The 27,987-nt window shown below is 52.5% G+C and overlaps 4 protein-coding genes across 11 annotated transcripts; 2 read left to right on the forward strand and 2 right to left on the reverse strand.

Moving 5' to 3' along the window:
* Positions 1 to 198: 198 nt before the first annotated feature.
* NDUFA6 (NADH:ubiquinone oxidoreductase subunit A6) lies at positions 199 to 7,074 on the forward strand. Its single transcript, XM_046646748.1, has 3 exons — positions 199 to 360; positions 6,035 to 6,150; positions 6,867 to 7,074. The coding sequence occupies exons 1-3, from the start codon at positions 222 to 224 to the stop codon at positions 6,996 to 6,998; spliced, it is 387 nt and encodes a 128-aa protein (XP_046502704.1). The 5' UTR covers positions 199 to 221; the 3' UTR covers positions 6,999 to 7,074.
* Positions 7,075 to 8,165: 1,091 nt separating this feature from the next.
* On the reverse strand, positions 8,166 to 11,304 carry SMDT1 (single-pass membrane protein with aspartate rich tail 1). The gene is made up of 3 exons (XM_046646749.1): positions 11,100 to 11,304; positions 9,498 to 9,638; positions 8,166 to 8,410 (listed from the first exon to the last, which is right to left on the reverse strand). The coding sequence occupies exons 1-2, from the start codon at positions 11,283 to 11,285 to the stop codon at positions 9,501 to 9,503; spliced, it is 324 nt and encodes a 107-aa protein (XP_046502705.1). The 5' UTR covers positions 11,286 to 11,304; the 3' UTR covers positions 8,166 to 8,410; positions 9,498 to 9,500.
* Positions 11,305 to 11,655: 351 nt separating this feature from the next.
* Positions 11,656 to 16,108, reverse strand: PHETA2 (PH domain containing endocytic trafficking adaptor 2). 4 transcript variants are annotated; one of them, XM_046646747.1, is made up of 3 exons: positions 15,997 to 16,108; positions 14,492 to 14,569; positions 11,656 to 13,722 (listed from the first exon to the last, which is right to left on the reverse strand). In XM_046646747.1, the coding sequence occupies exon 3, from the start codon at positions 13,654 to 13,656 to the stop codon at positions 12,877 to 12,879; it is 780 nt and encodes a 259-aa protein (XP_046502703.1). In that variant the 5' UTR covers positions 13,657 to 13,722; positions 14,492 to 14,569; positions 15,997 to 16,108; the 3' UTR covers positions 11,656 to 12,876. The 4 variants fall into 4 exon arrangements, with proteins under 4 accessions (XP_046502703.1, XP_046502702.1, XP_046502699.1 ...); XM_046646746.1 differs by having other exon boundaries at positions 11,656 to 13,670; positions 15,997 to 16,058; XM_046646743.1 differs by lacking the exon at positions 15,997 to 16,108 and adding an exon at positions 15,764 to 15,894 and having other exon boundaries at positions 11,656 to 13,670.
* A 155-nt stretch (positions 16,109 to 16,263) lies between these two features.
* NAGA (alpha-N-acetylgalactosaminidase) lies at positions 16,264 to 27,960 on the forward strand. Of its 5 annotated transcripts, none has more exons than XM_046646740.1 (10): positions 16,264 to 16,395; positions 18,589 to 18,680; positions 19,478 to 19,625; positions 20,149 to 20,320; positions 20,807 to 20,984; positions 21,332 to 21,426; positions 22,193 to 22,354; positions 23,676 to 23,873; positions 24,905 to 25,048; positions 25,503 to 27,960. In XM_046646740.1, the coding sequence occupies exons 2-10, from the start codon at positions 18,665 to 18,667 to the stop codon at positions 25,635 to 25,637; spliced, it is 1,248 nt and encodes a 415-aa protein (XP_046502696.1). In that variant the 5' UTR covers positions 16,264 to 16,395; positions 18,589 to 18,664; the 3' UTR covers positions 25,638 to 27,960. The 5 variants fall into 5 exon arrangements, with proteins under 5 accessions (XP_046502696.1, XP_046502698.1, XP_046502695.1 ...); XM_046646742.1 differs by lacking the exon at positions 16,264 to 16,395 and adding an exon at positions 16,430 to 16,572 and having other exon boundaries at positions 19,490 to 19,625; XM_046646739.1 differs by lacking the exon at positions 16,264 to 16,395 and adding an exon at positions 16,431 to 16,572.
* The last annotated feature ends 27 nt before the right edge of the window (positions 27,961 to 27,987 follow it).

The raw sequence follows: 27,987 nt of genomic DNA on the forward strand, positions 1-27,987 counted from the left end.
GCCGAGCGGGCGTTTCCTCAAATGAGCATGCGCAGGCCCCACCTGCCGATCTTCTCCCGCCCACAGAGCCTTTCCAGCCAATCAAAGAGCCACAGAGCCGCCCACCCTTGGGGCTTAGGGGCGGGGCGTTTAATCTTAGCCAATGACAGAAGATATTCGTTCTTCCGCCACACTCGCGCGTTGAAAAGGGGGTGGGGCTAGGAGGCGATTTCCTTAGCAAGATGGCGGCGAGCGGCGTCAGTCGGGCAGCCGCCGCGGCCGGCACCTCGGTGAAGCCCATTTTCAGTCGGGACATGAACGAGGCCAAGCGGAGGGTGCGCGAGCTCTACCGCGCCTGGTACCGGGAGGTGCCGAACACTGGTGAGAGGCAGCGGCGCACGCGGGGCCCCGGAGGCAGCCCAAGGTCGCAGCCGTCCCGGCCTCCGATTTCTCCCGGGCCGAGCCGAGGTCACCAGCTTGGGCAGAGGCGACTCCGCGTGCTTCAGGGCAGGAGGGTCACTCGAGTCTTGGTGGACCCGACCTGGCGGCGGCGCCGGAGTCACATCAGCCCTTCCCAGCGTCCGTCCCGCGCTTCTAGGCGCCCTCGGCGCTTTGGCTTCTAGGATTCCCGTAATTCTTACCGAAACCCCGGGAGGGAGAGCAGGGACTGTCAGTGACATACTCATTTTATAGGGGAGGCAACTGAGGCACCGAGAGGCCAAGTGACGCTTACAAGGCCCAGAGCTAGCCTGTGGTGGGTCTGGAACCCCACGTCAACTCTAGAGTTCCAGAACATACTTACAGATGCCCATAGGTTGTATAACCCAAGTGGCTGTAGGATTTGAGCGATCATCTGGTTCCCACATCCCCACCAAAAAGAGAAACTGAAGCAGAGAAGGGAAGTGACTTTCCCAAGGTCATCCGTAAATCAGGAGTGCCTTTACACCCCTGCAGGCGAGATGTCCTCCCCCTCTCTCCAGTCTCCCACGCCTTGCCCCCGATATTCTACCTGCCCCTAGTTTTCCTTAGGAACTCCTCCCCCTGCCCCCTGCTGGCTTGCCTGCTGCTTCCTCAGAACCCCTGCCTCCACTGAGTTGTCAGAGAACCAGTCTGTTAACCTGAAGGATTAAGATATCAGCTCCCCGGGTGCAGAGCCTGTGTTTTTTCTTATCTTGGCATCCCCAGTAGTGCTGCCTAGTGCACCTGATGAAAGAGGGGTTGGGGAAAGTGCCGTCTAAACTGTCAAGGGCAGTACCACTGTCAGGGACTGTTTTGTTGATTTAGTGTGCTTCAGTGTAGACCATCACTGCTAGTCTGAGGGAAGGTTTTTTTTTTTTAAAGGAAGGTTAGCCCTGAGCTAACATCCGTTGCCAATCCTCCTCTTTTTGCTGAGGAAGACTGGCCCTGAGCTCACATGCGTGCCCGTCTTCCTCTACTTTATATGTGGGACACCTGCTGCGGCATGGCTTGCCAAGCGGTGCCATGTCCGCACCCGGAATCCTAGCAGACAAGCCTGAACCCCGGGCCACCGAAACAGAGTGTGCGAACTTAAGCGCTGTGCCAGTGTTTTTAAGTGATCTGGAGCACCATAGCACCCATCAGGGCTGCCACTGCCCTGCCTGTGTGTGAGAAGCCGTAAAATGTGGTGATTATATAGACTTGCCTCCACGCCCTGCACTTACTAGCTGTGTGACCTTAGACAAATTATTTCATCTCACTGTGCCTCAGTTTCCTCATCTGTAAAATGGGGATAATAATAGTACCTTCTTCAGAGGGTTACCTGTTAAGTAGATTAATAGATCTAAAGTGCTTAGGCGAGGGCCTGGCACTTAGTCAGGCGCTCATTAAATGTGGGCTGCTACTGTTGTTTTTATTGTTGTTATTATTGTCATTCTTATTTATAGGGCTTACCCTAGCAGTAGCCTCCTGTAGACCGCAGTTCTTTGATGTGTGGGAGCTGTGTCTGCTCCACAGTGTCCCTGTCCTCAAGCTGCCTTTTTGAGAGGCTGCTGATGACCAGAACTTAAACCCACAGGATGCTAGACAGGGAGACTTGAGTGAACCGCTGGGTCAGACACTGCAAATTCAAATGCCTTCAGAGGACGGCTGGGGGAATGTGTATTCAAATTCAGATGTTTAAAAACATAATGTTTGCCTAGCAGAATACTTCTGTGAGTGCCCAGAACCCTTTCTTGTTGCAGGGAGGAGCAGGAGGTGGGGAACAAGGCCCAGATGCGGGAAGAGCAGTGTGTGAAGGGGAAAAAATCAATGGCTGAGTTGAGGATAGAACACAAGTATCCACTGTCAGGACCCATCTCTTTCTAAACCATCCGCTCCCAGAACCTTCCTTCAAATACTATTTGAGAAGATAATCCCAGAGTCAGAGGTTCCTGGGAGGAGGAGGAGAAGGCCAGGGGTTACAGGAGCCTAGAGAGCAGGAAAAAAGGGAGTCAGTGGGGTGGTACACCCTTATAGGAAGGATCACTGATCTATAGCTGGTCACTTGCTCAGACCTCTGTCTACACTGGTGCCTTGCTATCCACAATTGGGACTCCAGCTGGGGAACCAAACCAAGAATTGGGAATAAGTAATAGTATTGATAATAACTAACATTTATTGAAATGCACACACATGGCCCAGCACTATGCTAAATACTTTACATTACCTTACTTTAGAGTAGGCTCTGATTGTTCCCTGTCTTACAGGTGAGAAAACTGAGCCTCATGAACTTGTCTCATGTCACACTGTTAGTAAGTAGAAGAGCCGGACTTCAGAGGCTGTCCAGCTGTTACCCCTCACTCTTATCTCCTGCTGTAATTTTCCCTGAATCTCACAGAACCCAGTTCTGCTGCACATGTGGGGCAGAGTGCCCTTTGCCCGGATGGTGGCAGCCTTGGCGTGGGAGCACAGGGAGAAACCACCGTTGAATCCTTCCTTTGAAAAAATATTACATGCTGCTTGCTGGTTACAACATAGCAGGAGACTTTGTATAGAAACTGTTCATTCATTTAATTTCCATGTCATCGAGTACCGCTTGGACTATAGGGTCAGTGCTAGGTGCCTAGAGAGACACAAAAATGAATAAAACACAATTCTGCCTTCAAGAGTCTTATGGTCTAGTCAGGAAGATAGGCATATAACCAGATCATTAAAACCCAAAATATAACAGAGGTATGGGAAATAAGTGCTGAAATTTTTAATAGTTAACATTTGTATCAACGTTTAATGTTTACCAGATGTTGTCACTAGAATTTCACCTCATTCCTGTGAAGGTTATTTTCTATTTTTTAGATGAGGGAACAGGCTGAAGAGGCTGTACCCCAGACAAGGTCATAGTTCATAATGGTGTGGAGACCTTACCCCGTCTTTGCCCCTCGATCTCATTCTCTTTTCCATTATACCATGCTGCCTTCCCATCTAGGGATCTCCCAGTGCCTGGTATGAATGCTACCAAAATGAACTGGAGCCAAGAGCTGAGACCATATCAATGTCGACTTTCCTAATCTGTCAGGGCCTTCCTGACTCAGAAAAGCCTTAACAGTAACTTTGGAAGAACACACAGAGACCGTGGTAGTCACCTTCATCCAAAAGGGGCACTTCCGTATTTTCCTTTTGAGTGTCTCAGATTTTTTCAAATTGAAAGTTAAATATTCAGGAATGTCTGAGTTGAGGAAGGACAGTTAGAATTGATTTAAGCAGTGTTTCTCAGCAGCAGCGTTTGTGCTGGGTAAGTGTTGTGGGGGCTGTCCTGTGCGTAGTAGGATGTTTACCAACATCCCTGGCTTCTACCCACTACCTGCCAGTAGCACTCTCCCCCTAGTTGTGACAACCAAAAATGCCTCCAGATGTCACCAAATGTTCCGGGGGAGGGGTGCAAAATCACCACTGGTTTGAGAGACACCAATTTAGTCCAAAGAACAATTCAGCAGCTATAGCTTAGACTGTTACTTTTTGCATGCCCACAGCCTTTCTCACTGGTGGAGGGGTGTGTTCAGGGGGTTAGGATGAGAGGGGGAAGCCTAGGACAAAGCTGTGGAATTTGTCTCTCCGGAGACAAGGGTTCTTAACCTTGGAAGATGGGCATTCAGGGATCTGTGAACTGACATCATAAGCCCCACTGCCTGTGAACATTTTCCTGAGAAGATTCGTACACCCAGTGCCCTGGTGTGTGGCTCAGGGCATGAGGAAGGGGAGCGATGGGCACCAGCTCCCTGAGTATGCCTAGAGGCACCTTGTTTTTTCCTCCCAAGGTTGGGCAGGCATCTAATATAAAAATGCAGGAAAAGGAAGCACTAATAGCAAGGAAGATTCCCCATATTCCTTTCCTTAAAAGAGCACCAACTGTAAATTTAAAAAAACAATAAGCAACCTGGATTCCCGGCCCGTGTTTGCCAGGGACCAGTAGTGGTGACTTAAGGCAAGTCCCCAGGGTGCGCTAGCCCTCACTCCCCACACGGTAAGATTCTAAATTCTAGGATCCGTATTAGTTTGCATTTGTTTTTATGTCTGTCTTACTGTCCCTTTGCTCTTTTCTAAAATTCCTAATATGATGCTGACTGTAGTGTTTAACAGCTAGCTCTCTGGAGGGAACCCTAGATTGATAACGTTTACCATTTTCCATGGTGTAAATACTCCCACCACGGTTGATTTTAAGCTACCAAAGTGAAGTCGGCAAAGGCAGATTTGAGAACAGATGTGTATCATTGGCTCGCCATGAGAGCCTACTCCAGACACCACAGAATCCTGAGCTCTTTCTGGTGTGAGTGATCCTCTGTCCTCTCTGTTACGCCTTCCCTACAAAGCTGGGATGCACTTCCCCTTTTAGATTGCTGCTGTTGCTGGTTCCCTGGTCGGATGAGAAACATTGTCGTCTTTGCGGCAGCACAGTATTTCCCTCAGCAGAAGCTTTGGTTCTCTATCACTGTCACTAAGTTATGAATATAATTAAAGATTCTAGCTTTATTGTTGAATAGCCCTAAATAGTGGTTTCAGAGCTGGTTGTGGTCGTTCTATAGACCAGAGTGGACGTCTTACAGGAATGGCCACAACACAAGGTATCCTCACCAGATGGGCAGCCTGGTCTCCTTCCTCCCACAGTGCTCACGCTGTCCCCTCAACCTAGTGTGCCCGTCCTCCTGTCTGTATTCTACCTAGCACACAAGGCCCTGTTCATGCCCTTGCTGTCATCAGCAATCCACTGAAGGCTCACTGCCAGGGATGGGAATACGAATGACTAAAACCTCATCTTCAAAGGACATCCATATGCCTCATCTGAAGGCCCAGGGCACTGTTTCAGGCACCTACTTCATCGGGGATTGCTGAATATTATGATTTTATGTTTGCATTCATGGATGGCTATCCCTCCAACAGACTTTAAGACCTAGGGAGCTTTAAGACAGGAGCTACATCTTAAATTCTCTCCTTCCCCCGAGTAACCTAACATGGTAGTCATTGCTCCTGCATCAAAGCCTTCCCTGCCGGCACAGATCCTCAGCAGTCTCCCTCAACTGTAAATTTGTGTGGTGCACAGACCCATATCAGTTTACGTTCATTTCAACCCCATCATCTTTTGCCACTTGTTCCATATAATAATAATGCTACTGTATTGAGAGCTTTATTCCCTGCCAGGTACCATGCTAAGGATTTTGCATTCTCTCATAGAATCCTCACAACAGCTCTGGTGTTATATGTACTGTTATCATCCTCATTTCACTCATAAATAAATGCACTCAGGCACAGAGAACTTAACATACACAGGATTATAGCTGATAAATGACAGAGCTGGGATCTGAACCCTTGAACTCTGAAACTCTGCTATCCTGCCTCTTCACTGCAGTGGTCTTGTCTCCCCAAACAAAATGTCAGCTCCTTGAGAGCACATACCACGTCTCATGCTTCTTTGCATCGTCAAGCGCCTAGCTTAGGGTCAGGCTAATATTTGGTGAATGGAATGAATGGGCAACCTGTACCTGTTCAATGAATATCCAGTGACTCAATGTTGAAGAAACATGCTTTAACCATGTAATTTCTACCCTGAATCATGTTTTCTCTCTAGTGCATTTGTTCCAGTTAGACATCTCTGTGAAACAGGGACGGGATAAAGTCCGAGAAATGTTTATGAAGAATGCCCATGTCATGGACCCCAGGGTAGTTGATCTTCTGGTCATTAAGGTAAATGACTCTCCCTGACCCACTTAAAAGAGCAGCCAACTTGTCTGGAGCTTTTCAGTCTTCCCAGATGAACACTTTGTCTCCAGGTTTAAAAAGCAACTACTGGATCAGCAACAGTTGCATAGTGTTTCAAAAGAACAGTTGAACTTGGAAGTTATCACCTGGTTAAATAGATGATAAGATTGTTCAAGGGAGAATCCATTGCAGCTTGTATTTTATAACTTAAAAAGATATGGGGAGGAAAATTTGAACTCTTCTTGAACCCCATCTCTGGAAGTTACTGCTTCACCTGGTTGCCAGCTGACAGCTAGAAGAGGCAGGCCAGTTGACTGAGTCCTGCATAAATGGGGTCAAATCCTAGGCCTGATTCTGTCTCTCTGGTCAGTCACGTTAGCATCAATGGGAGCTTCAGCATGGACCAGTAAGTAACATGATAGAAACATTATGCAAAAACATAAGCCAGTCAGATTAGGCGTTCATGGCACAGGGGCCTGTTGACCTGGTAGTCTCTCCTCTTAGGACCAGTTAGCCACAGAGTTAAACAATATATCTCATTTTCCAGATGCAGAAACTGTGTTCTAGACAGAGTACGTTACTTGCCACCCAAGGTCACTCAACAAGTCAGTGCCAGAGCAGAGAATAGAATGCTGGCCTTCGCTGTTGTATTCCTTCTACTTGACCACGTTAATGAATGACCTCTCCCCTCACTTTTGCAGGGAAAGATGGAACTGGAGGAAACGATTAAAGTGTGGAAGCAGCGGACACATATTATGCGGTTCTTCCATGAAACAGAAGCACCAAGGCCAAAGGACTTCCTGTCCAAGTTTTATGTTGGCCATGACCCGTGAAGTCACTCAATGGAAAGGTGCATGTTGATATTTAAATACTTTAGAGCACAAATAAACAATATATGATGGTCATATACTCACGATAGAATTCCATTGGTGAACCAAGGGGAAGCTGTTTTGCAGTCTCTCTCCCTTTTTGCCTGAACAAGTCGGGTCTTGGTATACACACCAGCTGATCTTTCCCTTTTCCTGAAGTGTGGTGTTTCCTGTAAATTAGATTGGATTCTCTTTCTCAGAGCCTTGCATGTCTGTAAACAGGAAGGATGAGGCCATCTGCTCAGAAACTGTCATCCTGGGTGTGAGGCTGGATGACTTCGTTCATTCAGCTGTGTTTCTCCAGCCTCCAGGATGGGACAGCTTGGTGTCACAGCACAGGTCATCCAACATCAGTCAGCTCTTGCTGTTGGAGAGGGATCAGAGTAGCACTAAGGCACAGAAGTAGAGCTGACAAGCTGGGCTCTTTTACCCTGGGTTCTGAAGAAAACGGCTGTTCAGAGGTCTAGCTGGTCTATTTGCAACAAGCACCAGCCCTTCACATGAAATTAACTTCCTCCTCAATTAGGCACCCTGCTAGGGACTCAGCTGTTCAGTGCACACACGGAACAGAAATATTCCTACTGTTTTTGCAAGTTCGGGGGTAGCTCTAAAGTGACAGGAGAATAAATGTGAAGCCAGGTTAAAGAACTCATCTCCGTTTGCTTTGGATGGTAGTCTTCTCTGCTTCTTCCCTGGGCAGTCTGAATGCTGGACAAAAGGGTCAGTATCTATGGGTACAAGCACCCTGAGGATTCCCAAATTTTTCACTGCCAACAACCCCTTTATTATCTTTTCCTCTAAGGAAGGCAGGTTTTGAAAGAATCATTCTAATAATGGTATTTCTCAAGTAGTTTTAAACTAAGAATCAAAGCCCCTTAGGATTAGCATGTGACAATTAGGCAGTGTTACTCAACACAAAAAAAGTTTGACTTTATTGAGAGAAAACGGTTTCTGTTGCGCTTTTGTAAATAATGAATATAGGTCCCAGGCCCCCATGATTATGGATTCATAGGGGCCTAGAGATCCTGGATTGTAAATCAAAGGCCTGTATGTTCAGCTGAGAGAGAAAGGACAGCAGAGACAAGAAACTGCAAATAGAGCCTGCTCTTATTAAGAAACTTCAGCCATCGCTTAGTCATACAGAGCTGATGTTTATTCATAATCTGATTGTGCTCGGTGGACAGCACATCGCAGGGAACCTCCTAGAGCCTGGGGATCTGGGCTGTGGTCACAGACCATGCAGGAGGCTTCACTGGAGTCGGGAGGCTGAGGGCTTTCTCTGGACTCTTCTGCTGATAGGGGAGGAGGGGAGGCTGTGAGCATCACCGTTTCTTAGTTAAGGTAGGGTTTTCTCCTTGCTGTACTTCCTGCATACCCTGTAAGAAAGGAAAGCAGCAGTGAATTGGGCAATAGAGCACTCATGTATCCACATACCAAAAGAGAATTCCACAGAGTGCTTCTCCCAAATGTGAGGGGAGAGGCAGTTTTGAGGACGTTTGATTATTCATTCATATATTTCCTGAGCATACACCACAGACCAAGCGCTGGGAACCCAAGGGTACAAAGTACATGTTCCCTGCCACCAAGAAGCTCATAGTCTAGTGGAGTTTAGGGTGTGTGTATGTGTTTAAGTACACAATGCTGAGTGTCACAAGAGAGGTACTGGTCAGAGGAAGGAGCAGTCACTTTCAAATTAAGGAATGCGGGAAGACTTCATCAAAGACAATGAAGAATTGATGGAAATAAGACAGGGGCTGGGAAACAGGCTTCCAAGTGAGAGGAACAATGAGCCAATGCTTGGGAGAAGAAATGGTCAATACTGGGGACAGGTGTGTGGTTGCGAATATAGATGAGGCTAGAATAACAGGTGTGACCAGATCAGGGCAAGCCCTGAATGCCAGGCTAAGGAGTCAGGAGTGTCCTTACCCATGACAATAATGCAGCCACGCAGCACATAGCACCAGAAGTCAACACAAGGAAGCGGAATGGGACAGGCACTGGGGGAAGGGTTTGTGAGCAGTATAGGAACCAGGCTGCAGTGCTCATGTATAGGCCGTACTGGTACAGAGCTTGGTAACCAGAGCTGACCATAGTGAGGATCTGCAGTTCCCAAATTTCAATGTGGAGCACTGAAATGAAGCTGTTTGTGGTGGGTATGTAAGGCAGATTGTCAAGAAAATTTGTGGGTTGAGAGACTGAGGGTACATAAAGGGCAACTGAAAAGGCTGGCTGGGATCCAGCCTAGTTGGAAGAGATCCCAGTGATTTGTAAGTAAGACTGTTTCCTTCATCCAACAGAGAGAAAAGGCAAAATAAAAACATTGGCCTCTAAGTGAGTCAATTATTAAAGATCTGAGCTGCTGTTTCAAGTGTCCAAATGCTGCTACCAGGCCAAACTACATCACACCTCAGATGTTCCACCCCCCTTTCTGCTCGTCCATGTAGGGGGAAAAGCAGGTCTTACCTGTTAGTCATCGTCATCATCGTCCTCTGGGACAAAAATGTCATGCTCCTCAAGTAGAGCAGCAAAGTTCTTGCTAATGAGCGTCCCAACATAGAGAAAAGGGATCACGATGGAGAACACACGGAGGAGGCCGAAGGACATCTGCAGGGGGTCAGAGCAATGGCTGTGAGCTCCGGGCCCGAATCTAGCAGGACCACAGAAGGCCCAGCCCTCCTAGGGGCATTGCCTCCTGTGGATCCCAGACCCATCATAAGCAACTTCACTTTAAAGTCCTTGGAAAAAATCAAAGCAAAAAAAATAAATAGAAGAGATGAAGTGATTGTGGCCATCAAAGTAGATACTGGAAAGAAAAGTATTAGGCACTCCGGACATCTAAAAATTTGGGCACAATCTGGTAATTACAGATACCTACAATCAAACAGGTGAGAAAGTACTCAGAGAGCTTGACTCTGGAAATAGAGTTCAGCTCCACTTGAAACACTAAACACATGAAAATGGATCACAGAAAGATGCACCATGAAGGGATATTCCATACAGTTCTTTAACAGGTTCCCTGGTGCCTGAGAAATTTTATTTCACCACATTAAAATTTAGAAACAGGCGTGTTTTGAAAAGTGAGCATGTCTTTACACTAAAAGACTAGCTATTTAGATGGACTAGGGGAGTTCAGTACAAGCTTAACATCTCCTCTCGTGTTTTCCTGGAGTGTCAAGAAAAAAAAAGTTCAGCTATGCCTTTTTATAAGGCAGCTCTTCCCCCAACATGGACCCTGCACCTTCCTGCTTCTTGCTTTGAAACAACCCCGAACTCACTTTATATGAGCTAACATAGGCCAGACTAGCTTTAAAAGAATTTATTTTTGTTTTTTAACTCCCACACAGCCCTGGAGTCAACAAACTTTTGCTGGGTATAAGGGACTGTTTCCACTTAGAAAAAACCAAGGATATTGATGGCATGTGATAGCATTCAGTGGTGGAAAAAATAGGATCTGGTGGGGGTTGTACCAGCAAGAACCCTGGATTCCAGGACCCAACTCAGCTAGTAGCTTTGGACACTGGCTTCACTGCTCTGGCCCGATTCTTCATTTGTAAAAACAGTGATTGTAATAATTCCCTGCAGACTTCTCAGGACTGCACATCACATGAATTGAATACTAGGTCAAAACTCATAAAAAGATAAGGCCCGTCCTACGTATCCTTTGTTTATAAAGTCCTTTCACAATTCGTTATTTCATCCCATCGACGGGGCAGAGAGGTTACGTGACCTGTCCGTATTAGATGCAAAAAGCCGAGACTTCTGGCTCCGGGGAACTAGGGCCCCGCGCTCCTCACGATCAGCTAGTGCGGAATGCCGTCTTTCTCGGCTCTTCCCCCCATCTTCTGTCTCCAAGCACCCAGCTCAACTCCGGGATCTCTGCCGGCCATTCCCTCCCATCTGTCAAAATTAGCCGCGTATCAGCGCAAAACTTTGTCCTTGATCCGCCTTCCGGTCTAAAGAGGTCGTATTATTGGCCTGTGCTCCTGTCAATCAGCGTCGACACCCGCACACTCCCCACAATGATTGGCCTCGGCCCCTTCGCCCCGCCTCCAGGCAGACACTCACTTTCACCGGTTTGGGCAAAATGGCGCCGCTGCGAGTAACGATGACTGACCTCCACGGCACCAGGGTCCGACCTGGACCGCCTCGTCCTGCGGAGACCTCTCCACCTTTCCTCCAGTTCGGTCCGCTCCTCAGAGCCCCACATCGGACGGGCGCCAACGCCAGCCAGCGAGCCGCTCCGGACGCCATCTCCCAGCTCCGCCCCTAAACCGGACTCCCGGACCCCACCGACCGGCCCCGGTGACGCCCTCGGGAAGAACGCCGCCCCAAGCCTCGCGAGGCTTTCGGCAGCAGACGGGAGGCCCAGCCTCCCACTTGCGCAGTGCTCCTAGTTCCCGTTGCGGTGGGAAAGAGGCATTTGTCTCTGGCCCGACGTGGTGACGTCACGAGGATGACGCCGACGCCCCCGTTCCGCCCTCATTCTGGGCGCGGGGCGGGGCCGTCAGCCAGCATCTTGTGGGTAAACCGCACGGATTTCTGTCTTTGTTCCCCAGGCAGGGCCGCCAGGCTGAGCAGCCCTCAGGAGACAGTTGAAATAAATTTGAGGAACCAAAGTGAGTAATAAAAAAAAAACTTAGTGTTTTAATCGTATAAAAAACACAGTGACAGTAAGAAAGATAAAAGTCTGGAGTGTCTGCGTATAAAATAAGGTGCCGTGAGCTGTGGGCTGGTCTGGGCTCTGCTCTATGGACCCAGCCAATTTGCCTCCCGAAACAATCAGAAAAGAAAACACTTGGCCCCAGGCTGGTGAGCGTAGCAATGAGAGGGTCTTGGGAGGTACACACTGGGTGACAGGCAGAACTGTGAACGAGTTCCCAGGGGGTTTCAGGAGCAGAACACCTCTTTGGGAGACAAGTCAAGAGAGAATAGTTCATCACAGGGTACCAGGAATCCTGTGCCCAAGCTCCTGGAATGCCCAAGACTGGGAACCAAAGTAACAAACTGGCTTTCCCAGGGAAAGCCACACTGCCTCCGCACCTTTTCTTTAGCTTCCCACTTGGCAGCCCTAGGAGCTGGCTGCTGAGGACAAGGTGTAAGGATTTCTGCTGATATATAAAAGCTACCAGCCCCTCCTGGGGCAACATCCAGCACCATCTGTTGACAGGGCAGCCAGGGAGAGAGTATGGGGGCCCCAACACTTTCTGAGCAGAATAAATCCCTCTGTATTGGATGAAGGCCCTCTCCCTCCAAAAGGCCCTTCCCAAACTGCAGAGTGGGGGGTCCCATGCCCCCCCTGCATGAGTGTAATCCCTTCCACCACTCAGAAAGAGCTGGGCCCCAGAAATCCCCATGACACAAAAAAATCCACTTTCTCTGACAAGGTCAGTCCCTCGAGTCAACAATGCAGCCAGCTTCCAGTATTTAAATGCACACAAGAATCGCCATGTTGGAAATTATGGCTGTACAGTCTGGTGTGTAGGTGAAAGGGTGACTTGTGGCCATGAAATATTTCCCCACTCCCTCCATTTCATTAATATCTTCTGAGAGAGGGGCACTCCAGCGCAGAGTGAGGAGACGTGGGTCGTACTTTGTGGCTGCTGAGCGAGCCACCTTTCCTCTCTGGGCCTCAGGAAGTAAAGGGGTTGGAAGCAATGACTCCTCAGTCCCCTCCAGGCACGAGGGTGGGTCTGGCACCTGGAGAAAGCCAGAAAAAGCAGGAAGGAGGGAACCACCCCTTAAAAAAGCAACTTTGGAAATGAGTAAACATTAAACTTCTGAAAAAGCACTAGCCCTGGTGTCCTGACCAGCAGGACGAAGGCAGAATCCAAAGGGCCCAGGCTCAGGGCCTATCCTGTCCCTCACGTTCTGGCCGGCTCCCCTGGGCCCTCTGCAGCCACGCCCGCCTCAGCTCCATGATCTCTTGGCCGTACCAGTCGTGCAGGGTAGAGAAGCAAGAGGTCTCAGGGGACACAGGACTCTGTCCCCTGCCTAGGAGGAGGTTGGCAGGGCCCTGCAACTCCCACTCAGCCAAGCCCCGCCCTACTGGCCTGCTGCCCCCTTCTTCAACCAAGCCGGTGGGACTGCAATCCCTGGAGAGAGTGTGGCCGTTCTCCAGGCCCGGAGACCAGCGGTCAGGAGCCTGGGGCTTACAGCGGCTAGTAACAGCCTTCCAGGACGAGCGGCGATGCAAGGCCAGGCTCTGACGGGCATCACGCAACTGGCTCTCCAGCTCGCGCACCACCAGGCGCATGTAGCCAAAACTTGCCCGAGACAGCGCCTTCACCCATGCCTCCTGGGCCACGGGCCCATCTGCCGCGAGCAGGTGTGGGCGCACACCAGGGGCGTCGAAGCGGATGGCAAAGGCAAACTCCTCAGGCACCGGGGCCTCAGCCAGCTCCACCGTGCAGCCCTCCAGCACCACCAGGCTCAGCGGGGCCCGGCCCTCTCGACTCTCGAAGGAAAACAGCAGGTTGCCCTTGAGGACAAACCAGCATCTTCGGCCAGTGCCACTGGGGGTGGGTGGAGTCCCTGGCCCCCCCCAAGTGCGCAGGAAGCCCACGTGGTCTGCTGGGGAGTCACTCAGTGCATAGTGGGCCACACTCCTCTCGTTCAGCTTCATGGCTTCTGTAAGAACTGTGAGGTGAGAGAGGTGGCCGCAGATCAGAGAGGGAGGCAGCTCCTGTGCCTGTGGGGAAAAAAGTGCTGGCTCTGGAGGAGACCTGGGCCCCAGTGCTGTAGCATGGACTCACTTGCTGTGTGCCCTGAGGCTCTCAGGGTCTCCATCTGTGAAATGGGCTGGTCTCCCCTGCCTTTTCTCTCAAAGAGTTGTTGTGAGGGTCATGCAAAAAACGGGACATGAGAGGACTCAGAGAAAAGGATACTGTGATTGGATCTGACCAGGAGGTATGGCAGGACTTTGACGTGGCTTGTAATATCAAAAGAAACAGGCCCCAGCTGAGCTGAAATGGACCCCAAACCCACAGAAACCATTTTGCTTAAACCATCCCTTAATCTGGGGGGCCCTTAGCTCCAACCCTGAGTCCAAATACCTCGGGTTTCCAAGACCCTCCTGGGCCCCTGCTGGCCTCTCATTTGCTAATGGCACAGGTATCCTTTAGTAAAAATCTGCAGCCTTCGGGGCCAGATGGGGGGGGGGGGGGGGGGGGGCAGGCCTGCCTCACTCCTCCATCATTCGGTGGCTCAGTTGGGGACCTGCTCAGTAAACAAGAGTGTGGCACAAACACAGGACATAGCTGAGTAGGACCAACCTCAACCACTAAATGTCGGTGTCCCACAGATCATAAGTGGCACCTAATCTAACTGTCCTCCTGACTCATGGAAAACTGAGCAGTGAAAGTGAACTGCTCAAGCTCACACGGCCAGTGAGAAGCAGAGCTGGGTCTCCTGATTCCCTCACATATTCTGGGGGCAAGTCTTGGCAGTGACCCACTTACCAGCGAAGCTTGCTGGGCAGGGGCCTCTCTTGTTTGGCCACTCAGCTCAACCCTCTGACCACGTGGTTCCCTGGACACCTGCAAAACAATTCTCAAACTCAGTCAACCCATCCTAAACGATGAGAACTAGTCAGTCTCTGGGGCCCAGTGAAACCACTACCGCCTCCAGGAAGCCTTCTCTGACCCCTGATAATCCCCTCCACCCACCCAGCCAGGCCAGGCTCCTACGAGCAACTTTAGGTGCTGGATCCCATTGTCTTGGACATCAGTCACTCTTCAGGCCTCAGCTCCCAGCCGCCTGAGGCCAGGTCAGAGTTAAGTGCCCTCATATCTTCCTGCTCTTCCCTCCCAGCACTTGTCAAACTGTTACTTGTGGGTTTTAAGGCACCTAATCTGAGGCCTGTCCTAATCACTATATTAAGATGGCCCTAATCACCAAGGGGCCCCATCTTAGATGACACAAATAGCAGCATGCACTTCTGTCTCATTTCCTTCATCTCGCAAGGATCTCCTCTGTGTTTACAGCGTTGTCCCTAACCCCAGAATTTGGAGGGCGGGATCGACATTGGGCGGGATCGCCTTGGCTCCAGGTATAACCCCAATATCCAGCCCCTGCACGGCTGGCGGATGCCCTCAGGAAGTATGTGTTGAAATAACTAATACGACAGTGGACAAAACAAAGTCTCTCCCTCCTGGAGCCTACGTTCCAGCGGGGAAGACACACTATAAACAAACAGACAAAAATGATTATAAATGAATTTTAAAAATTAATAAATAACGGAAGGACCAGTAATGATGAGGATGTGGGGAGAAACAAGCAGGGTCCTGGGATGGGGGAGGGGCCACTCCAGACCGGGGCGGGGGGCGGGGGGGAGGAGACCACAGATGTTTGTTGCAGGAGTGGCCTAGTCTCCAGTCCCGGGCCCCGCACCGGGCACGGAAAGGGGGTCAGAGCCCGCAGAGCTGTCCCCCTCCCCCGCCGCGTGCCTGGGGAAGGGCGCCCCCCACAAGCCCTCCTAGGGGTGCGAGGCCCAGACCGCACACCCAGCGGGAGGCCGGTGCACCGCGTCTTTGCGGATCCTTTGGCTGGAGGAGCAGCGGGCTGGCGCGTGGGCCCCTGACCCGCCATCGCCCTGAAACAGGGGTCGCCTCACCGGGAACTCCCCGGGGTGCGGCTGCCGCCTCGGTTTCCCCGTCGGCGCAGTGGGGCTGTCCTCGCGGGCCACGCCTTCCCCGGGCCGCCTCCTCCCAAGCCCGCCCGGCCGCTCTCACCTCTGTGCCGCCGAGCGCGCCGCCGCCCGGGAGGGGGCCCCCCCGGGGGTCTGAGGCCGCGTCCCGGGCCGATCCCGGCTCCCGACCCCGCGCCTCCGCCCGAGCGCGAACGTGGCGGCGGGAGCCCGGAGACCCCGCCCCTCCCCGCCCAGAGCTCGCCGGGCCTGGGATCCGCGAAACCGCCCCCTGATCCACGCGGGAGGGAAACTGAGGCCCGAGAGACCGGGACCTGCCTGAGCCACAGAGCTGGTCGCGAGCGGGCGGCCTCGAACCCGGCGCCACACCTCAGCCCGACCGCGGATCTCGAAGCCAGCACCCCGCCCCGAGAACTCGGAGTCCTTTTCTTCTCCCCTCCATTCCCCCTCTCCCCGCCCGGCCCACTTCTCCCACAGAGCCAAGCCTGGGACGGCCTCGGCCCCGGGCGCCTCCTCTGGGCGGGCTCCTACCCAGCCCGCGAGGCCCAGCCGCGCTTCCCGGCTACCCGCCCAGGCCCCTGGGGTCGGCCCGCTTATCCCTTCTAGTTCCACCGCTCGCGCGGGCCTGCATCCCACCCGCGGCCCCCGGCTCTGCCTGCTTTCGGTCCACGGGCCGGCCTGCGCTGAAGGCTGCGGCAGACACGACCAAAGAAGCCGGTGAGCTCAGAACGCCTGCCCACGAACTTGTTGGTCCCCAGCTCAGAGCTTTTGCCCCTGCAGCTCTTGCAGCCCAGACCGCTCTTCCTTCTCACCCCTACTCCTCACCTCTGACACCTCAGGGCGCCTTCGCATCAGTCAGGTCTCGACACAAATGTCCCCTCTCTGCCTGTGCATGTAAGTAGCCTACCCTCAGGTCTCCACGGCATCCCTGGGTTATATTTTCATTATAGCACTAACCACTACAGAAAATTTCCCCACACTCATACTTTTTTGCCTGTTTATTATCTGTCTCTCCTGCTAAATTTTATTCGATTAATAATATAAACCATAATAAATGTGTTAGAAGGTAATTAATGGCATGGAAAATGTAGAGCGGGGTAAGGAAGATTCGGAATTGTGGGAGTGGGGAGGTTGCAATTTTAAATAGAATGGTCAAGTAGGCCTCACTGCGAAGATGACATTTGAGAAATCCTGGAAGGAAATGAGGGAGGCCAGTCATGCCAACATCTAGAAGGAGAGCACTCCAGGCAGAGGGAACAGCTAGTGCAATGGCCCTGAGGCCTGTTGTGTTTGAGGAACTGCAAGGAGGCCAGTGTTGCCCGGCACTGGTGAGGAGGGGGAGAGCAGTCGGAGATGGGGTCAAAATGTGTGGGGCGGGACTTTGCGAATGTGTGAGGGCTGTTAACTCCAGCTGATGAACAGCCATCACAGGGTCTTGAGTGAGGCGTGACCTGAGCTATGTTTTAAAGGATTAATTCCTCTGGCTACTGTGGAGAGAATAAATGTTAAGTGGAAGCAGACCATTGAGGAGGCTGCTGCAATAATCCAGGGGAGCTGTGGTGGCAGCTGGGAGAGCCTTGAGAGGTGGCCAGAATCAGGGTGGGTTTTGAAGGCAGAGAGTGCAAAGTTTGCGGAGAGATTGCATGTGGAGAGTGAGGGAAAGAGGAGGTAAGGAGGACCCCAGGGCTTTCGCTTGAGCACCTGGAAGGAGAGATGCCATTACCTGAAATATGGAAGGTGGCAGGTGTTCGGTTTGGGGCCCATTATGTTTGAGATGCCCAGCGGCCATCCAAGTGAAGGGGCCAAGAATAAAGTGTTTGGCGCCTAGTAGTTGCTCAATCGATTTTTGATGCATGAAAGAGGGAAAGGCATATGCAAAGTGTCTGGACGAGCATAACTGGTGGCCGGAGTCTCAGGTTGGGGAGGAGAGCCTCCTGGCTTTGCAAGAGCTGTGCCCTCCACCTGGTTTGCTCTCTTCCCCTTCCTCCCGTGGTGTCTATTCATCTTCCGCTGCCGTTTTCAAGCGGTTACTATGACCCATGCTTCAGGGCATTCTCATTTCCTCTTAGCAAAGCCCGCAGCGGGTATCACGCCCCAGCTATTCATTGAGCGTCTACAGTGTGCCAGGTACTATCCTCGCCCTCAGGGCCCCGCGGAGGTGAAAGGTCTAGCCCCGCGGCGCGGCGCGGCGGGTGGACACCGGGTCCCTAAGCCCTCTCCTCTCGCGCCCGCTCCTCTCGCGCCCGCCTCGGGAGCGCGCAGAGCGGGAGCCCCAAGGGGGCGGGGCTCTGAGAGGTTCGGAGGGCGCCTGGGGCCCCTGGAGGGCGGGACACGTCGTTGCTAGGGGAATCTGATAGGCTCCGCGGGGAGACGTGGGCCGCCGCCAGGCCCCGCCCCCCGGAACTCGGTAGTGGAATCAGGCGAACACAGCGATCTGCGGCTCCGGAGGCCGCAGGAGGTGCTGGGTGCCAGAGCCATAGAAGGTGTAAGTGCCGCGGGCGGGGTGCTCTGGGGGATCCCCGCGCTGGCGCGCTGGGTCTGCCGTCCTTGGGGGCCGGGGGCAGCAACCCAGACCCGGTGGGAGTCCGGAGCCTGGTCCCGGTCCGGCGCCTCCCCTCGTCCGGGGCGTCCTTGAGCCGGTCGCCGACTCTCTCTGGCCATGGCGCAGCAGAGGGCAGCCCTTGGGCTCTCGGGGCTCCCAGCCCCGCAGAGGGGGTGAGATCTGAAATCCAAGATACCTTATTTAGTATTTCTGAAGGAAGAACCTAGGCTCCGGGAAGTGATGGCTGAGAGAGAGGGTAGGGGTAGTGAGCGCAGCTTGCGGACTGAGTGTGGGATCCACGCCCAAGATTAAGGGCATCAGGGCTAGCTAGTCAGCAGTGACCCCAGTGCTTTTCTAACGTTCCTTAGCTTCCAAAGCCCAACATACAAAGCTGATGAAAGCGGAGCAGATCTGGTCAGATCCTAAGACGCTGAGTCCAGAGCAATGTTGCTGAAGACAGGTACCTACACGGGTGGGGATGGCTTTGGGAGGGTAGTTGGGGGTGGGAGTTACCTGGAGGAAGCTCCAGCCTTCTGGTGTCTGGGCCTCCTTCTCTGATGTGGGTATGTGGGGAGACATGTTCCTCTTATTCTTGGAGCTGGACCGGGAAAGGAGAAGGAGATGTTCCCCACCCAGGAATCAGTTCCCCTCCAGAGGCCTCTTCCTCTCTCACCCCCTCCTCCCCAAAAGTGCAGAGGCCCTATCTTACGAGCCGAGAACAGCCCTGTGAAGTCGGTATAGTAACTCTGTTTTACAGATAAGAGAACCCAGGCCCAAGAGGGAAAGGGCTCACCCAGGTGAGCTGGCTGGGTGCAGGTCCAACCTGGCTGAACTCTTAAGCCCCTCTGAGGCCTTTTGGGGGGTCTGTGGTGGAAAGCAAAGAGCCCTGGATGGGACTCGGGAGACCTGGAGTCTGGCCACAGTGTACTGTCAAGTTCTATGAATGGAGTGAGGGGAGCTGGTCAGGGTGTAGAAAGGATATGACCCCAGATGTTAGTTTTTGTTAATTCCAGCACCTCTGTGGCAACAGGAATTGGAGACCCAGGGCTCAAACACATCGCCCTACCCCGTGCACCATCTGCCCACTCAGCGCACTATAGGAGCCAGCAGTTGCAGGAAGAACCAATTCTGCCTTAAGCCCAGAAGTCTGGTTCCCTTAATATATGCAAGCTGGCAGCCTCTGCAAGGCAGAGCAGCGTGCGGATGGGGTGCGGTGAGGGCCAGGGCTATGGGAGCCACTCAAAGCCATCCCCTCAGTCCCTCCTGCAGTGCTCTTGCTGGCCCTGGTGGACCACGTGCTGCTGCTGGAGAATGGGCTCCTTCAGAAGCCACCCATGGGCTGGCTGGCCTGGGAACGCTTCCGCTGCAACATTGACTGTGATGAGGACCCGAAGAACTGCATCAGGTAAGGTCTGCACTGCCTGACAAGCCTTGCCCAGGGCCCTGCAGTGTGGGGGCAGAGAGTGGAGAGTCAGCTAGAAGAGAGGGCAGGGTCAGAACCCACCCATCCCAGAAAGACTGCAGCCACAGGTGACTTTTGGGACATCTGACATTCAGCCTCATGACCTGCTTGGGGCCCCTGTGGAGCCTATCAGATCTGTGAGGCAAGGACCCTGTGGTTGACGCAACCTTGAGATATTCAAAAGGAGATAACTGTTAAGGCCAGGCCAGACTCCATATGCTACCTGTGGTCCAGTCCTGCCCCTTGGCCTGGGGGCCAGACCACTCCTTTCACTCCGCTCTCCTTAGGGCTCATGACACAATCCCTGGTGTCATTTACACTTGTTACCTGGCTTAGTTCAGCTGACAGCAAGGCCATGGTTCTTATAGCCTGGATTCACAGAGCATCTGAGAAGCTCTCAGGAAGGGGGGGAGGAGTGAGGGCCATGCCGGGCCACTGAGCTGCCCCATCCCCTGCCCCTCGCCAGTGAGCGACTCTTCATGGAGATGGCTGACCGACTAGCACAGGATGGATGGCGGGACCTGGGCTACACATACCTTAACATCGATGACTGCTGGATTGGTGGGCGAGATGCCAAAGGCCGCCTGGTGCCTGATCCCAAGCGTTTCCCCAACGGCATTGACTTCCTGGCTGACTATGTGAGCTCCATCCCAGCCCTGCCCCTTGGCCTGGGGGCCAGACCACTCTTTCCACGCCATCCTGCTTAGGGCTCATTTCCACAATCCCTGCTTGAGAACTCACAGTCTGGTGGGGAAAACAGATAAATGAGCAGCTATTTTGGCTCATTGTGGTGGGTGAGAGCCAAGAAGGGCATCTTATCCAGCCTGGGATTTCAGGAAGCTTCTCTGGAGGAGGCAGTTCTTGGACTGATACCAGAGAGATGGCATTTGAGGCAAAGGAGATGGCAGAAGCAAAGGCCTAGAGGCAAGAAACAGCCCATGGGAGGTGTGTGTGTTGGAGGGAGAGGAAGGACCGTAGTTGGCAGAGGCCAGGGAAGCAAGCTGAGACCCTTTCCTTTGGTTGTTGGGAAGCCATTGAGGGTTTTAGTGGGGCCTGGTCAGATGTGCCTGTGAGGCAGCTCCCTGAGGGTCCTGCCTGAGCCCACTGTCCTCGATGCCCCACAGGCACACTCCCTGGGCCTAAAGCTGGGCATCTACTCGGACCTGGGCAACTTCACCTGCATGGGTTACGCAGGCACCACGCTAGACAAGGTGGTCCAGGATGCTCAAACCTTCGCCGAGTGGAAGGTGGACATGCTGAAGCTGGATGGCTGCTTCTCGACCCCCGAAGAACGGGCCAAGGGTGGGTCCCACAGCTGGCTAGGGGCCATCAGGTAGACAGGAAGAGGTAGCCATGGAAGACCCACCAGTGCCCACCTGGCTGAGCTTGTCTGTCTTTGGGCCCTAGGCTGTAGTGTTTCCCAATTCCCCTCTTCCAGGGGCTGGAGGGACCTTGGCTCCCAGGCTCCCTAAAGATGGGTTGGCACCATGCCCCACCCAGGAAGCGTTTGCGGCTCTGGGTACAGGGGCAGGCACCTCCTCTTTGTAGCCCCAGTTTCCTCACATTTGGTGGGAGAAGGTTTGGGCTGGGGCCTCAGATTTCCTCCTGCACCTCCTTGGTCCTGAAACATGGGAGTTGGACTTCTCCAGGGTACCCCAAGATGGCTGCTGCCCTGAATGCCACAGGCCGTCCCATCGCCTTCTCCTGCAGCTGGCCAGCCTATGAAGGGGGCCTCCCCCCCCAGGTAAGCCATTCTGTGCACACCTGGCACTGCTCCCACCAGGCCTCCTTGCCTCCTGCACAGTCAGGGCTGCACTCACCACAGTAGCCCACGTGCTGATTCGTAGAGCTAGAGAGAGGATCCTAAGTACCCTAGGGGGGCCTCAGCCAGCCCAGGGTCTTAGAAGAGGAGACACTTGTCAGGTGGGCGAAGGGGTTGGCATCCAAGTCAGGGGAACCACAAGTGATGTGCTGACACACAGCATCCAGCAAGTCGTCAGAATCCTGGGTTGTACCGAGTGGGCAAGGAGATCCAGAAGGCTGGTGAGTCCAGGCAAGTGGGACCAAGCCTCTGAGGGCCTTGTGGGTCCTCTCAGCCTCTCAGCATCTCAGACACTAGAAGGGTGGGATCAGACTTGCAGATCTGAGGGAGGATGGTGGCAAGTGGTGGGACTCTCGCTGAGAGAACATGGGGGAAGATGTGAGGTAGGGATGCTGTGGATACACCAGCCCAGGCCCATAGCCTGGGCTTGATCCCAGCTGACATGAGAGGGCAGGGTAGGCTTCTGGCATCAGCACGCATGGAGGGGAGGCCTGGGCAGCCCCAGAAGAGGGCTACTCTCTCTGAGGCCTTCCTCATCCTTTGGTCAAGGAACAAGCTCAGGACCTGTTCTCTTCCTCCCCCTTCCCCACCCTCTGTGTCTCCTGCTGAGCCTCCCCAGGCCCTGTGCGGGCTTCTGGGCAGCAGGGTGTGACTCTGGTACTGGACTCTGCCTTCCGCCAACATCCAGGTGAACTACAGTCTGCTGGCAGACATCTGCAACCTCTGGCGCAACTATGACGACATCCAGGACTCTTGGAGGAGCGTGCTCTCCATCCTGAACTGGTTTGTGGAGCACCAGGACATACTGCAGCCAGTGGCGGGCCCTGGACACTGGAATGACCCAGACATGGTACCAGCATGGAGGGGGATGTCCCAAAGCCCACATCCATGACAGAGCTGCTCCCCGCTGCCCTGTGCTCTCTTCCAAGAGGCTCACTGCCAGGTTCTAGATCAGCGTCTCTGAAACGTGTCCTTGAACTAGCTGGAGTAGACTTGCCTTGGGAGCTTTTTTACAGTTCTGTTCCCAGGGCCCCACGCTCACCTTTGGGATCAGAATGTTGGGGGAAGGCCTGGGAATGCCCATTGTTAACAGACTTCCCAGGCAGTTCTGATGTTCCTTGAAACTTGAGAACTCGGTCTGTAGTGACTCGTGTGAGATGTTATTCCTCTGCAGGGTGAAGCTCGTGAATATTCCACACTCTCTTGCTGTTGCCCTCCTACACTGCCCTCACCCCGTTTGCCTCTGGCCCTTCTTTCAATGCCCTGCACCCTGCTACCCTCCCGCAGAGTCTCCGCAGGCGCAACTCACCCCGTGTACCTACCTCATTCATGGCCCTGGGGACTTAACATTTTTTGCAGTTTATCTTAGAGTTTTATAGCTATCTCTTCACCTAGTCAACAAGCCTTTTACTACCAGTGATGATTAGAATAATTCCAAATCCTAGGCCAGATGGAGGGTTGCCTGGAGAAACAGGAGTCGGCCTGCTTTAGAGTTCTAGCTCTGCCGCCGACCTTGGGCAAGCGACTCAGTTTTTTCTGTTCCTCAGTTTTGTCCATTGGAAAATGAGACTAATAATAATAGTACCTTATATAGGGTTGTTTTAAGGGTTAAATGGGTGACCCTTTAAAATTCTTGACACAGTTTGGGATATTTTCAGTGCTTAGTAAAACTGGTGTCACTAAGTATGTAACCGTGTTGCATTAGCAATAATCGTTTGTGGCCCATCTGTGCATTGGTTGCCTTTGGGTCACAAGCCCCCATTGGTCCAGTCAGCTGTGGTTAGGGCTCATGTAGGGCTCATGGCAGGAGCAGACACTCTGTCCAGGTCTGGTTTCCTACCGTTGCCACCCTGGGTGTATTTCTTGACTTGTGTCTTCCAGTTTATAAACGCTTTTGGTAACAAGATCCCATTGGATCATGTGACGGGGCCAGAGCATATTATCACCCCCTTCTTGGTAAATAAAAAGTTGAGGCTCAGATGGCAAGTGACTCAACCCACCCCAAGGCCACACCAGGGGGAATGTTGTTTGCCAACCAGGCCCCACATATGGTCATCTTCCCCCATCTCCATCTTCTCTTGCCTCCATCTTCTCGGCTCTAAGTTTAGGGTTGGTCCTCGTGCCTACCTTGGAAGAGGGCAGAGCTCACTGCTCCTCTCCTCTGCCCCTAGCTGCTCGTTGGGAACTATGGCCTCAGCTTCGAGCAAGCCCAGTCTCAGATGGCCCTTTGGACGGTGCTGGCAGCCCCCCTTTTCATGTCCACGGACCTGCGTACCATCTCTGCCCAGAACATGGACATTCTGCAGAATCCACTCATGATCAAAATCAACCAGGATCCCTTAGGCATCCAGGGACGCAGGATTCTCATGGTACTGGGATGTGGGAGGAGGGAAGGGGAGGCTGAGGGACTGGGCTCCCCTGAGAACACAGTTGCAAAGTTTGAGCCAAGCCTGGAGGTCACCGTCGGGGGAGGCTGCTGGGCCTCTGAAATCTGCTCAAGCCCACCACCTCGTGGCATTCAGTCAAGGACTCTACAGGGACCTGTTCCAACTGTCCCTCACTTGCCTAGGTGAGAGCAGGACAGCTCGTGGAATTTGGCCACACAAGTGCACATGGGAACAGCGAGGCCCCTCAGTTTGGAAGCACAAGACTTCTGCACACTTTTGTAATGTCTGGCAGAGAACTAGAGCTTCCCTCCAGAGTTTAGTTGTTTGATCCAAGGAATACAATGACTACTACTACTAGCATCTGCTGTCTATTGAGCACCTACTGTGTACTGGGCATTCCAGTACTTTTTCTCAGAAGGTAGATACTCCTTCCCTGTTTTACAAATGAGGAAACTGAGACTTGAGGAGTCTAAGTAACTTTAGCTCACGCTCACACCATTGATAACTGGTACCACAGGACTTGACTCCAACAGTGTTGTGTCAAAGCATGTGCTCTTTGCACAGATCTTTGCCTTTCTAGTAAAAAGAAATCCATCTACACAACTATAGAAGGCACCTGTGGAATAGGTGATACCCAGAGGAGGTAACTAATCCCTGCCTGATGGTGGAGCCAGGAGCTCAGGGCAGTGTTCATCGTGCCTGCTGGCCAGTGCCCTTCACTCCAGCACCAGCAGCTTCCACGTCTACCCCTCCTATTATCCTATGAACTTTCTAAGGCAGGACCTCATGCAGCAGCTGTCTCTGTGTCGTAGCATGAGGCCTGGCATCTGCTGGCATCAGGGAGCGTCTGCTGAGTTGGGGAAGGAAGGAAAGAAGGGTTAGATAAGTTGGGGTGCTGAAGGGCTATGGTATCCCCCCCCAAGCTTCTGCATGGCTCAAAGGAGGACTGGGAAGGGGGACGTCAGGGCCCGCCTGAGCAGGGACCCCAGCCGGTATCCATCTTCCATGCCCAGGAGAAATCCTACATTGAAGTGTTCATGCGGCCTCTGGCCAATGAGGCCAGCGCCTTAGTCTTCTTCAGCCGCAGGATGGATATGCCTTATCGCTACCATTCCTCCCTCGCCAAGCTCAACTTCACCGGCTCCAACGTGTATGACGTGAGTGCCCTGCTGCCTGCAGGGCTTCGGGTTTCCCTGGGAGGGCATTGCTGAGGCTGGTCCTCACTCACACATGGCCTCCCTAAGCCGTGGGCCTCGGTCCTCTGGCAGGCACGGGCACTGAGGGCTGTGGCTGTTCTCTGCACGGATGTTTTCAAGCTGTGCAAACAGAACTGTGTATAAATGAGTCCCATGCTCTGAGGCCGTGTTCTCTTCCTCGTTGGTCAGTCCTTGCTGGCTCATTCCTCAGGTTCTCTGTGGGCTGGGGCTTTGGCCACTGTCTGTGTTTGGGCATCTGTTGGCTTTGCCAGTGGAGAAATAATGGGAGATTCAGGGCTCCCACTTCTGTCTGGAGGCTCAGCACAGACAGGCCAAAGTCCAGGCTTTTACGTCCTCTGAGGGGTCTCTGCACTAATTCTTATGGTGGCATTGGTGATGTCCCTCCCCACTGCAGGCCCAGAACGTCTACACGGGTGACATCATCAGTGGCCTCCGGGCTGAAACCAACTTCACAGTGGTCATCAACCCTTCCGGGGTGGTGATGTGGTACCTGTATCCGGTGAGGAAGCTGGGGATGCCCCAGCAATGAGAAGCTGGGACAAGTGACAGGCTGTGGTGGCATCACTGAGCCCAGACCATGGAGCCTTGGCATGCCGAGGGCCAGTAGGTGGGGTTATCTGCTACACAGCCCTACTTGTCGACCTGACCCCATCAGACCCAAAAAGCAATTTCAGGGCCAAGATCCACGTCCAGCCCAAGTGTGAACCCTCTTGGAAACTTGTCTTGGGGCAACTCCTGTAGCCTTCCTGCCTCTGCCTCCTCTGCATAGCCCCACAGGTGTTGCTGAACAACTCAGCCAGCCTCCTGAGCCCCCACAGGCAGGGGCGCTGATAGCCATCAGGACTCCAGCCTCTGACCTTCTTTTTGTTGACTCTGAAATCAGAATCCGGAATTTTTCTTAGAATTAGGAGTGGAGATCTGCTCTCTTGTCAGGAACTCCCATGAACTGTGTGATTGGCTTCCTGCCCAGAGAAGGCCTTGCAGGCTAACACCACCTGGGAGTGATCTTGGCTCCCTCGGGTCACCAATAAAGCTGTTCTTTAGTCAAGTAGTTGTAATATGGACCTGGGCCCATGGGCATCTTCAGTTAGGGACTCTGGGTGGCAGTACACAGGGTGCTGGTTTCAAATCTCGCCTTACATGGAAGATGTATAGCATCTTCTGGTCCCTCATTTTCCAAAGCAACCTGCAGATTGTACTTCTAGACATGCCAGACTTGCCTCATGCTGGGGAGCCATCCCTGCTTTGCCCAACACAGTGGTAGTGGTGGTGAAACACAGTGAGGCAGAGCAGTGATATTCCCAGGCCCTTCCTCACCCCATTCCGATGTTACGGGGTCTGCTGACCACTACCCCCTCGCACCAGCCCCCCTGCTGCACAGTGAAAGGCCCTGATCTGCTGAGGAACTTGGCATTGCTGTCTTAGGCGCCTTTCAGCTCATCTCCCCTTTCTGACAGGGCTTCATTCAGTGGCGCCCTGGGGCTGGGTGTGGGTGCAGAGGTGTCAGCTCTGCCTTTCTCCCACAGGGTCCCTACAGCTTGTCCTATGCCCGGCAGTGTTCCACGGCCCCACCCTTAGTTTCTTCTTTCCTAACTTGTCTGCATCGGAGATTCAAATTTCCCAGGTCTGTCCAAAGACAAGTCCAGGGGCTCTTTGTGTCTTAAAATATATTTCCTGCTCCTCTTCCTAGGGAAAGGGGTATTAAAGGAAAAGAAGGACAGGTTCTTGACTGCTTTCCTTGGTTTCTAATTCCCAAGCCCTCTTTCCTTAGCTAAAGCCGCAGGGCACCTGTCTTCCTGATGGCTCTTGTCCCCATTTGGAAAGCTAGCAGCAGAGCAAGCTAGGTAAGTTTTCCTTGGGCTTTGAATGTGAGAGCACCCAGTGCCCCAGGCCTTGCACTATCCTGGCCTCTGGATGGATCTCCCATGCTCCCTCCTCAGGGTTTGACGTCCTTGTCTTTAGAGTATGGTGTAGAAAACTTACAAGTGCACATTTTATAGTATCATTTAAGACTACTGGAGCTTCACTGATTGAGACTAGAGTTATCAGAGAAAGCTCCTTTTCCCCAGTTGGTATCTTGAGGCTGTGGATCACTCAGGAGGACAGAAGCCTACCTCATCCCAGACCTCTGCCCTTGGAGGCCTGTCACCCTATGCATAACTCCAGCTTTGGGTCTTTGTCATAGTGCTGTTCAAGCCAAATAGAATAGTCTCGGGTGGGAACACTTCTTTTGCCAGCCCCAGGAAAGAAGTCTTTGCTGCCACCCTGGGATGCGGTGAGGTATAGCGGTGGAGACCATGGACATGGGAGTTGGAGCCAGGGATCAACCTGGGCTTGACCACTCAATTCCTTTGCCTTCCAGACTCAGAGATAGTTGCATGTCTTTACTTGCTGTATAACTTCTTTTATTCTGGGGGTGCCTGATAGATGCTCTCTTTCACTTTCATTTTTTCAACATACACGCTGCCTATCTTCCAGGACATTGTTTTACTCCCTTCTACCCAAGGCTAATTAGGGACTCAATTATTTTTTTCCCAGTTCAAGGCAGCCTTGTTTGGTACTCCTTGTCTTTTAAAAAATTTTTATTAAAGAAAGTTTCAAATACAAAAACAAAATGGTAGAGTGAACCTCCATGTACCCAACACCCAGATCCAACAACCATCAACATGTGCTATTATTTCATCTCTCTCTTCCCACACATACTTTTTCTTTGCATGTGAGCTGGAGTATTTGAAAGCAAATCAAAAAAATCTAAACACCACTATGTAGCTCTAACAGATAGGGTTTTTAAAAATATATATGACCTTAATACAATTTTCCTATCCAACCAAATAAAATTTTTAATAATCTAATAACCAGTATGTGTTCTGTTTTTGCCA

This window comes from Equus quagga, chromosome 19 (assembly GCF_021613505.1).
Source record: "Equus quagga isolate Etosha38 chromosome 19, UCLA_HA_Equagga_1.0, whole genome shotgun sequence".
Classification (NCBI taxonomy): domain Eukaryota; kingdom Metazoa; phylum Chordata; class Mammalia; order Perissodactyla; family Equidae; genus Equus; species Equus quagga.